Source organism: Geotrypetes seraphini, chromosome 11 (assembly GCF_902459505.1).
Source record: "Geotrypetes seraphini chromosome 11, aGeoSer1.1, whole genome shotgun sequence".
NCBI lineage: Eukaryota > Metazoa > Chordata > Amphibia > Gymnophiona > Dermophiidae > Geotrypetes > Geotrypetes seraphini.
In genome coordinates, this window is record NC_047094.1 from 104102306 (window position 1) to 104117386 (window position 15081).

The 15081-nt window shown below is 43.8% G+C and overlaps 1 protein-coding gene across 7 annotated transcripts in view; it reads left to right on the forward strand.

The window, feature by feature from the left end:
* Positions 1-8523: 8523 nt before the first annotated feature.
* The window catches only part of LOC117369417 (protein diaphanous homolog 3-like), a 157707-nt gene continuing 151149 nt past the window's right edge, over positions 8524-15081 (forward strand). For 6 of the 7 annotated variants that reach the window (XM_033963957.1, XM_033963955.1, XM_033963953.1 and 3 more), the window contains exon 1: positions 8524-8647. In XM_033963957.1, the coding sequence (XP_033819848.1) occupies positions 8567-8647 (81 nt within the window). In that variant the 5' untranslated portion in view covers positions 8524-8566. Of the gene's footprint in view, positions 8648-13934; positions 14031-15081 lie in introns of those variants that run through there. The other variant, XM_033963958.1, reaches the window with a different exon arrangement.

A 15081-nucleotide genomic window follows, 5' to 3' on the forward strand; every position in this document is an offset into this window, starting at 1 on the left:
GGAGATGGCATGCATGCTTTAATGTGCGCAAAGCAGATCCTATTTTTTTGTGTGTTCATGCTAAACTTGTGTGGCATTTTAATGTATATGTTAAATTTTTACCTACCAATATCTTTAGGCGATAGGAGTGATATTGAGTCATTTCTGCCCTGTCTTTTCCCATTTAAAGAAATTTCCAAATGACAAAACAACCCTAATCTGACATTACTGTATATCCTAAAAACTCTCCACATGTTAATATTCACTCATTATATATACATAAAGGGCTCCTTTTACTAAGCTGCGGTAGCATTTTTCACGCGCTGCGGATTAGCGTGCACTGCCCCCCGCGCTACACACCAAGAACTAACGCCAACTCAAAGGTGGCATTAGCATCTAGCACGCGTGGCAATTCAGCGCACGCTAAAACTGCTAGTGCAGCTTAGTAAAAGGAGCCCAAAGTGCTGCAATAATGAATAAAGTGCAAAAAGTGCTAATAAAGTGCTCAGTTACCAACCGAAAAGTGCAAAAGGTACCAATAAAAGTGCAAGCGCCGGTTGTATCGAGGGACCATCATAGCACCATTAGCGTCACTATCAAAGATGACTTACTAAAAGAGTGTTCACAAGAGTATAATCAATGAACCACTGATCTGATAAGTGAAGTAAGAAGGCCGTGAAGTGTGAGTTTCTGCGTTTGTATCGATTCCACTAACACCCTTTGTAGCCTTAACGGCTCCCGTGTTCTTGTACCCAACATAAAAGCCTCCCTTAGCCTCCTATTAGTACCTTTTGCACTTTTTGGTTGGTGACTGAGCACTTTATTAGCACTTTTTGCACTTTATTCATTATTGCAGCACTTTATGTATATATAATGAGTGAATATTAACTTGTGGAAAGTTTTTAGCATATAATAACACAAGTAATTATATTTAAATAACTCCTTAAGTTTTTGAGATTATTGTATATCCCACATTTCTGTTTAATCTGTGTGAAGGGCTGAACTTTAATAATAAGAACATAAGAAGTTGCCTCCGCTGAGGTAGACCAGAGGTCCATCTCGCCCAGCGGTCCGCTCCCGCGGTGGCCCATCAGGCCCATTGCCTGAGCAATGATCCCAGACTATCCCTATAATCTACCGCTACTCCTATCTGTACCCCTCAATTCCTTTATCCTCTAGGAACCTATCCAAACCTTCTTTGAAGCCTTGTAATGTGCTCCGGCCTATCACAGCCTCCGGAAGAGCGTTCCATGTATCCACCACCCTCTGGGTGAAAAAGAACTTTCTGGCATTTGTTCTAAACCTGTCCCCTTTTAATTTCTCCGAGTGCCCCCTTGTACTTGTGGTTCCCCATAATCTGAAAAATCTGTCCCTGTCTACCTTTTCTATACCCTTCAGGATCTTGAAGGTTTCTATCATGTCTCCTCTAAGTCTCCGCTTTTCCAGGGAGAACAGCCCCAGCTTTTCAGTCTGTCAGTATATGAGAGGTTTTCCATACCCCTTATCAGTTTAGTTGCTCTTCTCTGGACTCCCTCAAGTACCGCCATGTCCTTCTTGAGGTACGGCGACCAGTACTGGACATAGTACTCCAGATGCGGTCGCACCATTGCACGATACAGTGGCAGGATGACCTCCTTTGTCCTGGTCGTGATACCCTTCTTAATGATACCCAACATTTTGTTTGCTTTTCTTGAGGCTGTGGCGCACTGTGCCGACGCCTTCAAAGATGTGTGTACCATCACTCCCAGGTCTCTTTCAAGGTTACTTACCCCTAGCAGTGATCCCCCCATTTTGTAGCTGAACATCGGGTTCTTTTTCCCTACATGCATGACCTTGCATTTCCCTACGTTAAAGTTCATTTGCCATTTCTTGGCCCATTCTTCTAGCGTCGTTAGGTCCCTTTGCAGATCTTCGCAGTCTTCCATGGTCTCAACCCTGCGGTAGAGTTTGGTGTCATCCGCAAATTTAATAACTTCGCAATTTGTTCCCACCACCAGGTCATTAATAAATATATTGAACAGGAGCGGTCCCAGCACCGACCCCTGCGGAACTCCGCTCGTGACCCAATGCCAGTCTGAGTAATGGCCCTTTACTCCAACCCTCTGTTTCCTGTCTGCCAGCCAGTTTTTGATCCATCGGTGGACCTCCCCTTGCACCCCGTGTTTCCACAGCTTTTTAAGCAGTCTTTCGTGCGGTACCTTGTCGAAGGCTTTTTAAAAGTCAAGGTAAATGATGTCAATGAATTCCCCTTTATCCACCTGGCTGTTTACCCCCTCAAAGAAGTACAATAAGTTTGTGAGGCATGACCTACCCTTGCAGAAGCCGTGCTGGCTCGACTTTAGCTGTCCATTGTTTTCTATGTGTTCACAGATACTGTCCTTAATCAGTGTTTCCATCATCTTTCCCGGGACCGAGGTCAAGCTCACCGGCCTGTAGTTTCCCGGGTCCCCCCTTGAACCCTTCTTGAAGATGGGCGTGACATTTGCAATTTTCCAATCCTCCGGGATCTCTCCAGTTTTTAAGGATAGGTTACATATTTGGCGAAGTGGCTCTGCTATTTCGTTCCTTAGTTCCTTGAGTACCCTTGGGTGAATGCCGTCCGGACCTGGCGATTTGTCGCTCTTTAGTCTGTCTATCTGCCTGAGGACATCCTCTTGGCTTACCTCTAGTTGGACCAGCTTTTCATCCCGATCCCCATTTACGATGTCCCATTTATCTAGTCCTGGATTTGACCATCAGTCTTTTTATTTGCTTAGAAGGCTTGTTTGTTTTTTTGTAGAGCAGCTGTTTGTTTCTGGAAAAGTAGGTTAGGTTTATCAATTTGTTCCTGTTCTAGAATGAAGTGTTCATGAACTGCTTCCAAAGATCCACTGGGTGTCACTGTTGCCCTTCAATATTTTGACAAGATGCAAAGATTTCTGTTGCTCAAAACTTTCCTTAAGATTTATAAAGCACAGACCGACCTTTTGCCTTCTAAATTTTGGAAAGAAGAGGTCTTCTTTTTCTTCACCTAGTAGTTTCTTTCTGTTTCTTTTTATACTGCCAGCTGAATTGGAATAAGGGCTGGGATTGAGTGTAATGGGCTATCACACAATGGCTGGTTCTGCAGTGGTGCTCCTGCCCTGAAATCCTGAACTCCGAATTACCACTATTGTCACCCTTAAGCAGTGGTTCTCAGCCTTTATGTTGTTGCAACATACCTGACAGATAATGGTGCAATGGTTAAAGCTATAGTCTAAGCACCCTAGAGTTGTGAGTTCAAACTCATGCTGCTCCTTGTGACTCTGGGCAAGTCACCTAATCCCCCCCCATTGTCCCAGCTACATTAGAAAGATTGTGAGCCCACCAGGATAGACAGGGAAAATACTTAAGTACCTGAATAAACTCATGTAAACCGTTCTGAGCTCCCCTGGAAGAATGATATAGAACATGGAATAAATATATAATGTGAAAAGTTTCAGCCTCTGATAACCAGAGCTGATATTGTGACATCATAATGCCTCAGTCCACCAATGCCTATGAGCCAACCTGATCAGTGATGTCACAATGGCTCGATTGTCCTGTACTTGGCTTACTTTTACTACAGAGTGGCACAATGGTTAAAGCTACAGCCTCAGCACCTGAGGTTGTAGGTTCAAACCCTTGCTGCTCCTTGTGACCCTGGGCAAGTCACCTAATCCAAGGAGTGCAAGAGTTGACTTGGAGATTAAACTGGGGACTTTTGGATGCACTGAATCTGTCCAAAAGGACTCTTCTAATATGGTCTGAAATTAGACATGGAAGGATTGTTTTGTATGTTGAGGTGTTAGTTTTCAATGGAAAGTATTCCTTTAATCATACAATCTTCAAATACAGATGCAACTAATAGTTTGCTAAGGAATCAGTACCTTGATGATCTGATAAAATATAAAGGCAGAGGCACAGTGAATTTTCTAGCTTACTTTTCAAGGGCTATTCCACACCTTCAGTTGTTTTCTCCACAATTCTAAAAGTTAAGTAGAATAACTCATATAGAAGCATAGACACAGAAAATAATGGTACATAAAGACCATCCAGGCAATTATGCAAAAGACACACATGCATTTATGTATATTTTAGTGGGGCTTTGTTTGTGGTGGGAAGATTCTGGGGTTCTTTCTTCAGGAGGAGCTGATGAGGGAGAGGGAGGTTTAAAGGATTAGGCCGGGAACATTTGGCTGCAGCTTTGAGACCCAGCATGATAAAAAGCTGGGGTTAGTTTATTGCAATTTGGGAACCATAATGCACTCAGTGCATACCACAAGTCATATTATGGTTTTAATATAGTAATGAGCTGCTTTACATGCATTTGCATCTCATTACTATGTAATCCGTAGCAACCTAAAAACAGGGCCTAAACACACCTTCCCACTTCTCCAGTTCTCTGTCTCTGTGGACAACACTCTCATTCTCCCTGTTTTGTCTGCTCACAATCTTGGGGTCATCTTTGACTCCTCTCTCTCCTTCTCAGCCCAGATACAACGTATCGCTAAAAAGTGCCATTTCTTCCTCTGTAACATTACCAAAATCTGACCCTTCCGCTCTGAGCACACTACCAAAACCCTTATCCACGCCCCCATCACCTCATGCTTAGATTACTGCAATTCACTACTCTCAGGTTATCTGCGCAGCCATCTTTCTCCCCTTCAATCCATCCAGAATTTGGCTGCATGACTCATATTCCGTGAGAGCCACTATACTCACATTGCCCCTTTCCTAAAGTCACTTAATTGGCTTCCCATCCATTTCCGAATACAATTTAAACTCCTCTATAAATGCATTGACTCAGCTGCCCCTCACTACTTCTCTTCACTTCTCTCCCCCTATATCCCCCCCTCCCGCGAGCTCCACTCCTATCTGTGCCCTTCTCCTCCTCTGCCAACTCCAGACTCTGTCCCTTCTGTCTTGCTGCACCGTATGCCTGGAACAAACTGCCCAAATGCATTCGGCGGGCTCCACCTCTGGCAGTGTTCAAGGCCCAGTTAAAAGCCCACCTCTTCGAGAGTGCTTTCAAATCCTGCCTCCTCTCACCTTGAGTTCTGCATCCCCAACCCTATATGTCATGTCTGTCTGTCCAAGTTAGATGATAAGATCTTCAGAGCAGGGACCATCTATTAAATGTCAATGCTATAGAAATGGTAAATAGTAGTAATAGGGCCCCTTAAGTTATGTTAAAGGACAAATAACGTGACTTAGAGCTGCAACACAGCTTTAAAACTTCCTCTCTAAATGGACATAAGTTTGATGTCAGAAATGGCGACCCTTGAAAACCAATTGGAGAGCATTTCAACCTTCCACGACACTCTTCTGCGTGAAACAGGGACAGGACTGGCACTTAGGTGAGATCTGTAAAAAAATACACATATTTATATCTGTTCTTTTTGGCACATACACGCCCACAGACACATCATCCGTGGAGCAAGTGTAAATGTGGGCAAATGCTTTCCCCAGGGTGGCTTTTATTTTATTTTAATTTTATTTATTTATTTTTGGGCTGCCAAATGGAAAGACTCCATTCCACCAGACTATCTCAGATTGGACTGCCAGAATGCGTCAGATAATTGAAGAGGAGTGATTTGGGGAAAATAATACAAAATAGTAGATAAATGGCGTAGATTGACCCTGGTTCAGAATACAGCAGTAAGAATGATTTATGGTCTGAGAAAGTATGACCACGTAACCCCCTATTACTGTGAGCGGCATTGGCTTCCGGTCGAGGCCCGGGTGATCTTTATTTATTTATTTATTCATAATCATTTTTATTAGAAAGGGTTCAACATGGTAACAGGAACAACACAGATACCAAAAGCTCAAATACAAATAATCAGTGTAAATACAAGACAAATACACTCCACGGAGAGCTACATAGATGGTACAGGTACAACAGAGCAGCAAAGGGAAACCAGCTCCACCCAGCAAGCTGAGGTGAGGAAATGTAAAGTTGCTTTTGGTGTTGCTCCATTATATCTTGCCGACAGATTTGTTATTGTGGCGCATAAGCATAGTAGAAAATCTCATGTCCTATTTACGTTCCCTTCAGCCAGGGGTGTCAAAGTCTCTCCTTGAGGGCTGCAATTCAGTCGGGTTTTCAGGATTTCCCCAATGAATATGCATGAGATCTATTTGCATGGAATGCTTTCATTGTATGCTAATAGATCTCATGCATATTCATTGAGGAAATCCTGAAAACCCGACTGGATTGCAGCCCTCGAGGAGGGACTTTGACACCCCTGCCTTTAACCAACATCAGGGCATTGTCTTTCCTACCAAGCAGATTGCTATGACAAAGATTTCTGTCCATTATTAATTAGATCCACGTCTTATGAACATTTTAGAAAACCGTTGAAAACTTTTCTTTTTTCTAAATTGCCGATCAATTAGTAACATAGTAACATAGTAACATAGTAGATGACGGCAGATAAAGACCCGAATGGTCCATCCAGTCTGCCCAACCTGATTCAATTTAAATTTTTAAATTTTTTCTTCTTAGCTATTTCTGGGCAAGAATCCAAAGCTTTACCCGGTACTATGCTTGGGTTCCACCTGCCGAAATCTCTGTTAAGACTTACTCCAGCCCATCTACACCCTCCCAGCCATTGAAGCCCTCCCCTGCCCATCTTCCACCAAACGGCCATACACAGACACAGACCGTGCAAGTCTGCCCAGTAACTGGCCTTAGTTCAATATTTAATATTATTTTCTGATTCTAAATCTTCTGTGTTCATCCCACGCTTCTTTGAACTCAGTCACAGTTTTACTCTCCACCACCTCTCTCGGGAGCGCATTCCAGGCATCCACCACCCTCTCCGTAAAGTAGAATTTCCTAACATTGCCCCTGAATCTACCACCCCTCAACCTCAATTTATGTCCTCTGGTTTTACCATTTTCCTTTCTCTGGAAAAGATTTTGTTCTACGTTAATACCCTTTAAGTATTTGAACGTCTGAATCATATCTCCCCTGTCTCTCCTTTCCTCTAGGGTATACATATTCAGGGCTTCCAGTCTCTCCTCATACGTCTTCTGGCGCAAGCCTCTTATCATTTTCGTCGCCCTCCTCTGGACCGCCTCAAGTCTTTTTACGTCTTTCGCCAGATACGGTCTCCAAAACTGAACACAATACTCCAAGTGGGGCCTCACCAATGACCTGTACAGGGGCATCAACACCTTCTTCCTTCTACTGACTACGCCTCTCTTTATACAGCCCAGAATCCTTCTGGCAGCAGCCACTGCCTTGTCACACTGTTTTTTCGCCTTTAGATCTTCGGACACTATCACTGCAAGGTCCCTCTCCCCGTCCGTGCATATCAGCTTCTCTCCTCCCAGCATATACTGTTCCTTCCTATTATTAATCCCCAAATGCATTACTCTGCATTTCTTTGCATTGAATTTTAGTTGCCAGGCATTAGACCATTCCTCTAACTTTTGCAGATCCTTTTTCATATTCTCCACTCCCTCTTCGGTGTCTACTCTGTTACAAATCTTGTTATCATCTGCAAAAAGGTACACTTTTCCTTCTAACCCTTCAGCAATGTCACTTACATACATATTGAACAGGATTGGCCCCAGCACTGAACCCTGAGGGACTCCACTAGTCACCTTTCCTTCCTTCGAGCGACTTCCATTAACCACCACCCTCTGGCGTCTGTCCGACAGCCAGTTTCTGACCCAGTTCACCACTTTGGGTCCTAACTTCAGCCCTTCAAGTTTGTTCAACAGCCTCCTATGAGGAACTGTATCAAAGGAGGCTATTGAACAAACTTGAAGGGCTGAAGTTAGGACCCAAAGTGGTGAACTGGGTCAGAAACTGGCTGTCGGACAGACGCCAGAGGGTGGTGGTTAATGGAAGTCGCTCGAAGGAAGGAAAGGTGACTAGTGGAGTCCCTCAGGGTTTGGTGCTGGGGCCAATCCTGTTCAATATGTATGTAAGTGACATTGCTGAAGGGTTAGAAGGAAAAGTGTGCCTTTTTGCAGATTTCTGTATGTTATATTATTCCTGTATTTTTTCATAGCATAATCTTTTGTTAACCGTATTGAATTCATGGCTATGCAGTCTAGAAATCTGCTATTATGTTATGTTATTTTATTTGTTAGTATTTTATAAATATTATAAAGACATAAGGTATTTATGTTGCCTTTGTAAAATAGAGCCCAGGCGTGCTGCTATGTGGCTTATTAATCTAGGCCAATGGTTCTCAACCCTGTCCTGGGGCCCCCGCAGCCAGTCGGGTTTTCAAGACATCCCTAATGAATATGCATGAGAGAGATTTGCATACCTGTCACTTTCATTATATGCAAATCTCTCTCATGCATATTTATTAGGGATATCTTGAAAACCCGACTGGCTCAGGGGTCCCCAGGACAGGGTTGAGAGCCACTGGTCTAGGCATTGTGTTATGACACGCACAAAATCTATCCTACTGTTTGAGGAAGAAAAAAAATGACAAAAGAAATCTGAGATTTACTTTATCCCCTCCCAGTTTTGCTTGCCAACTTTACTGAACAAGGAAGTTATTTGTGCTGCTAAAAGGGAAGTTGTAGCTTTTAATAAAAAAAGGGACTGCCCGACGTGATGCTAGAGTTTGTCCATGAGAAAACCGATGCAGCCTTTCAAGACATGAATTCCCTGGGATTTCCTCAAAGTGTTCCTCAGGTAGGCCAAAAAAGTTATTACGACAGACAGAAATACAATTTCTTTTGCTATCTTAATCTTATAACGTTCAGAAAGGATGACGGCAAACCTTTTAAATAAGGTTACCTGGAGTTTAAAGAAATTTGCATTGTACTTTAAAGGGAGTTAACATGAACCAGTCTCGGAAAGGTGATCACTTCCAGTGCTTTCAGTCTAATTCATTTGACGTTACTTGGGCAATTTTCTGGGCACTGCTGCACTTCTTCCAGATCTGCCGTTAAGCGCGAAGGGTTTCATAGTCAGCATGGTTTAATCAGGGAGGAGGGGCTCCTGTTGCAGAAATCATATCGACTGGGCTGGGAGTTTATGGTGGCTATTTTAGAAGCTCTATTCCTGTTTTTGGACATGTGAAAACTGGTATTATGGTGTCCCTATTGCCTGGGCATCTAAATCCCAATTTTATAAAGCCAGGATATGGATTTCTAAGATTGCAGTACCTCCATGTAACAAGGGGTAGGGAAAGGAGGACGTATTGAGACATCCGGGTTTTACTTCCACAATGGAAGTAAAACTCGGATGTCTCAATCCATCCTTCTTTTTCTAGAGCCATATGGTAACCCTAACAAGGGGGCACGGTCTGGGTGTGTTTGGGGTGAAAACTAGGGAGGAGCCAAAAGAAGGGAACATAAGAATAGCCTTACTAGATCAAACAAAAGGTCCATCAAGCCCAGTAGCCCGTTGGCCAATCCAGGTCACTAGTACCTGGCCAAAACCCAGAAGGGGGAAGGAATGTCCATTCCAAAAAGGTGAGGTTTGGTATTTAGACCTGGTGCTTGGCATATCCATGTGTACCAATTAAGAAAATCTCCACAGGAGGGAGTAAGGGAAGTCGCAATAGGTAATTTTCTGTCCCTGGAGGGATCAACATTAAAACAAAAAAAAGTATAAAAGTTAAAATTCCTGGTGCACTCAATACCACAGACAACCAAGCAGGAAAATTCTTAATCCTAAAACTGCCAAACGGCCACGATCCTATCAACACTGGCAGATGACCCCCCCCCCCCCCCAAAGCATACACCATCAGGCCTACAATTTAAAAATCTGTATATAAAACGTCTAAACTAGTCTTTCCCCCCCCCCCCCCAAAGATGCTATTCCTGTGTTTTTCTTTACTCGTCCATCATCTACTTTTCTACTTCTTTGGCTGTTAAATCTTTTGCCCTTCCTGGTGCTCCATCTGCTCCAGGGGTTTATTCAGAGAAAACGATCCTTTAAAACTTGCCTTGCACTCTTTGCAGGAAAAGAGAGCATTGCGGAAGTTGGTTCACAATCATAAATGTGCCAGACAAACAGACGCTGACAAATTGGAGTGGACAATTGAGCGCGCCGCACAAAAACCTTATTTTAAAGGGCTCCGACGGGGGGTGGGGGGTAGGATAGAGGAACCCCCCCCCACTTTACTAAATACTATTCACGGCTGCCGTTGGGGGGTGGTTTTGGGGGTTTGCAACCCCCCATTATAGAGGAAACTTAACTTTTTCCCTATTTTTTAGGGGAAAAGCTAAGTTTTCTGTATAATATGGGGGGGGGTTACACCCCACACACACCCTCAACACGGCAGCGTGAACAGTATTCAGTAAAGTGGGAGGGGGGTTCCCCCCACACAACCCTGTCGGAGCCCTTTAAAATAAGGTTTTTGTGTGGCACGCTGATGTCTTGCACTAAACTGTCCGCTCAAATTTATCAGCGCCAGTTTGTCTGGCGCGCTTATGACCCGTCACCGCGGAAGTTAGAGGAGGAGGAATCTGGTGAAATTCATATATGCATTTTGATACACTGCTATGAGGGGCCGTTGAAAACTTCTCAGCCCAACCCATAAAGTTGGGGCAGCCTCCATCGAAGGCTATACACTTGGGGGTTCCTTTTACAAAGCCGCGCTAGCGGTTTTATCGCATGTAGTGCGCATTAGCCGAAAATCTACCGCCTGCTCAAAAGGAGGCCGTAGCGACTAGCGCATGCGGGAATTTAGCATGCGCTATTCTGCGCGTTAAGGCCCTAGTGCGGCTTTGTAAAAGGACCCCTTCATCCAGCGATTTTCCACTTTTTTCATTTGTTGGAAAAATGCAGAACCAAAAAAGTGGAAAATCGCTGGACTAAGACCCAGATTCTATAAAGCCCAACTAATGTTAGGCAGCTTTAGTGGCGCTTACACGAACGGAACAACAGCGCTGATATTGGCACGTGACACCTCAGTAACGGTCTTAATTGCCTAATTGAAAGTTAATCTAAATACCGTTTCCAAAATCATAAGAACATAAGAATTGCCGCTGCTGGGTCAAACCAGTGGTCCATCGTGCCCAGCAGTCTGCTCACGCGGCGGCCCTTAGGTCAAAGACCAGCGTCCTGACTGAGACTAGCCATATCAACGTACGTCCTTGTTCAGCAGGAACTTGTCTAACTTTGTTTTGAATCCCTGGAGGGTGTTTTCCCCTATGACAGACTCCGGAAGAGCGTTCCAGCTTTCTACCACTCTCTGGGTGAAGAAGAACTTCCTTACGTTCGTACAGAATCTATCCCCTTTCAATTTTAGACATTGTCCTCTCGTTCTCCCTACCTTGGAGAGGGTGAACAACCTATCCTTATCTACCAAGTCTATTCCCTTCAGTACATTGAATGTTTTGATCATGTCCCCTCTCAATCTCCTCTGTTCGAGGGAGAAGAGCCCCAGTTTCTCTAATCTTTCGCTGTACAGCAGCTCCCCTAACCCCTTAACCATCTTAGTTGTTCTTCTCTGGACCCTTTCGAGTAGTACCATGTCTTTTTTCATGTACGGCGACCAGTGCTGTACGCAGTACCCCAGGTAAGGGCACACTATAGCCCGGTACAGCGGCATGATAATCTTCTCTGATCTGTTCGTGATCCCCTTCTTTATAATTCCTAGCATTCTGTTCGCCGCCGCCACACATTGTGTAGACGGCTTCATCGACTTGTCTATCAGAACTCCCAAGTCCCTTTCCTGGGAGGTCTCTCCAAATACCGCCCCAGACATCCTGTACTCGTGCTTCAGATTTCTGATACCGACATGCATCACTTTACATTTATCCACGTTGAACCTCATCTGCCATGTCAATGCCCATTCCTCGAGCCTGATTATGTCACGTTGTAGATCTTCGCAATCCCCCTGCGTCTCCACTACTCTGAATAACTTTGTGTCATCCGCAAATTTAATCACCTTGCTCGTCGTTTATAAAGATGTTGAAGAGTACAGACCCAAGCACCGAGCCCTGCGGCACCCTATTGGTGACGCTCTTCCAGTCCGAGTATTGCCCATTTACCCCCACTCTCTGTTTCCTATGCTCCAGCCAGTTTTTAATCCACGTGAGTATTTCACCCTCGATTCCATGACTCGCAATTTTCCGAAGTAGTCGTTCATGCGGAACCTTGTCGAACACCTTCTGAAAGTCCAGATATACAATGTCGACCGGGTCGCCTTTGTCTATCTACTTGTTTACTCCCTCGAAGAAATGCAGCAAGTTTGTCAAACAAGATTTGCCTTTGCTGAAACCGTGCTGGCTGGTCTTCATCAGACTGTGTCCGTCGAGGTGATCGTTTCATGGCTGACATGCCACTTCTTCAGGGTTGCAAAGGCTCACATAGCAGGAAACCTACAAATAATAAAACCACCATACATATACTGTGCACAAACCATCGGCTGTTTTGAAAAAAATGCCAAACCAAACTCACTGCTTGATGGTGCTACTCCTCTGTTTTTCAGGCAGTGAAAAAAAACAACCATGGCTCCTCGGCATTCTAATTGAAAGTTAGGCACCTAACTCAATTCTATAAAATATAGGCACCTAACCCAAAGCACTTACGTTACAAGTGGGCATAGTTAGGGTTGATCATGGGTGTCTTTTCGAGTTAGGTGCCTCTTTGTGAATCAGGTGCTGTTAGGCTCTGAGCAAGGCACCTAACTTTAGGCATAGAAAACCCTGGCATAAATTGGAGATACCTAAATGTTGGGACACTGAGGCCCTGATTCTGCAAGGCACGTCTACAGTTAGGCATCATTTGGACGTCTAAGATAGGCGTCCTTTGTTGAATCGCGCTCAATGGTGCTCAGCAGCGCTCAGCACTGTTTGGACATCTAAATTTAAGTGTGATTTAGGTGCCCTTTATAGAATCAAGACCTGAGCGTGGTTCTGTAATGGGCGCTTGGGTTTTATAGAATCTGTGCTGATATCAGCGCCTAACTTTAGGTGGACTTTCTAGAATCAGGACTTAAGTGTATAGCCCTTGATGGAAACTGTCCTAACTTTGTCGGTTGGGCTGAGAACTTTTCAGCGGCCCCTCGTAATTACTGGGTTTTATTTATTGTTACCAAGCCACGTCTTAGTAATAACAATTATCTCTATTCATATTGTAAGCCATTTAGTATACGTTGAAACATTTAATAAAGTGTTGGATCATTTATTTATATACCTACATTAAGTAATTAGGTTACTGACAGAAAATGGATATATAATTTGTTCCAGTCTCCTTATGGTGTTATGATTATGTATTAAAAGGAATTTTTTTCCACCCAGTTTTATCTCATGTCATTTTCTTATCCTACCAGCTTCTGTGGGACGTCCCAAGGGAAATTTAATTAATTAATTGAAGATATTTAAACTACTTTTCCGATTTTAATCGAAGATAGTTTGCAACGTTTTTCAGGTTCAATACGTTTTTGTTCCAAAGAGATTACAACCTAAAAGGGCAACTCTATAAACTGGTGCATTAGTCTAGGCCAGAGGTAGGCAATTCTGGTCCTCGAGAGCCATAAGCAGGTCAGGTTTTCAGGATAACCACAATGAATATGCATGAGATGGATTTTCATCCACTGCCTCCTTGAGATGCAAATCTATCTCATGCATATTGTCACAGGGTAGACCCTTTGACTGAGAAGGGTGATAAGAAAATGCCTGTGCCCAGGGCTAGGCAAGGGAAAATACTGTCTCAAAGTGGAAGAACCCTACCAACACCTCAACCCAGAACTGGACCAGTCAGTGAAGATTTAGTCATGAGCAGGAAAATACCTATTTGTTTTCACCTGAATTAAGAAAGGGGGAACAATGTGCAGGTGGAACTAGTAGTGCTGGGAATAGTGTTCCTAGGGGGGAATGTTTACAAGGCAACTCACAACATTCATGGGGGACCCAGTTCAAGGCAACACCTTCTAGTCTCTACTTTAGCCAGGAACAAGCAGCACCTGCAGCTCATTATCCTGAGGCTTATAAGGGCCAGCAGCCATGCTCAGAAAGGGGGGCAGCTATGGAACCAACCTAAGCTGGAGAGGAAACAGGGTATTGAAGGAAGACAAGTTCTTAGCAACTGAAGCAGCATACCTCAACAGAATACACAGGTCAGATCTAATCCTTTTGATTTTGAAATGTTAGAGGATTTTATAAGTGAAACTTCTGAGAATGAAGAGTATTTAGACCCTGAAGAAGTCATGGACTTTAGAGTGGGAAATACTGAAACTGACCTGTGTGACATGGAAACTGATTGTGTTTGAACTGAGGTTATGCTGGGACTTTGCCAAATAGCAAACTTGGAAGTTGAAGCAGTTAGCTAGTTTTCTAAAGAAGTAAAGGTGCTGGTTGCCCCAGTAAACTCAAGTTGGTGAAGTTTACTTTAGAGCCTTAATGCCAAGTGAAGGTTTTGGCAAGTTTCTTTTGGAAAAACCTGAGTTTTTCTAGGCTGTGGCAATTTGCACTGCACAGCCCTGGCAGTGTTTTTTAGATATTATTTTTTCCTTTTTGGTTTCTTTTTGACTGGATTGTGGATCCTGTTGGGGAGGGACAATGGTCATTGTGGGAGGAGGTCCCTTCTGCCCTGGGCTCTGCTGTCAGAAGAGCTCAGAGGCATGATCCAGTCTGACACTGCCAGTAATAATTTTTGAATAGAAACTGTGTGAAAGCATTTTTGAACCAGCTGAATACAGGGCAAACAGTCCCTGGTGTAAGACGTTTGAGTGGACCAGGAGGGACACAGGCCTAAGGGAGGCCATTTTGGAATATATTTTTGAAAGTCAATTTTCCCTTTTGAACCATGTAGGTTATTTTCGGGGAGGGGAGGGTTTTTTTCCCTGAAAATTGGAGTTCCTAAAGGAATAAAGTACTTTAAGTTTGAATCAATCCAGGTGTTTTCATTACTTGATCTACCACTCCAAATGGGAACTGATTAGCTGCTCGGTCAGTGCCGTGTGCTCTGGGCTCTCTCGTTTGGAGGAGATCTTTAGTAGACAAACGATTCGACCTTGTTTATCGACTGAGATTTTGATGGACATGGCTACTCTAGTGCTGACCAAGAGCTATTTCTGGTTTCACGAGAAGTTTTACTTACAGTGCCATGGTATCGCTATGGGTGCTTCTTTGGCTCCCTCTTTGGCTACTCTATTTATGTCCAAATTA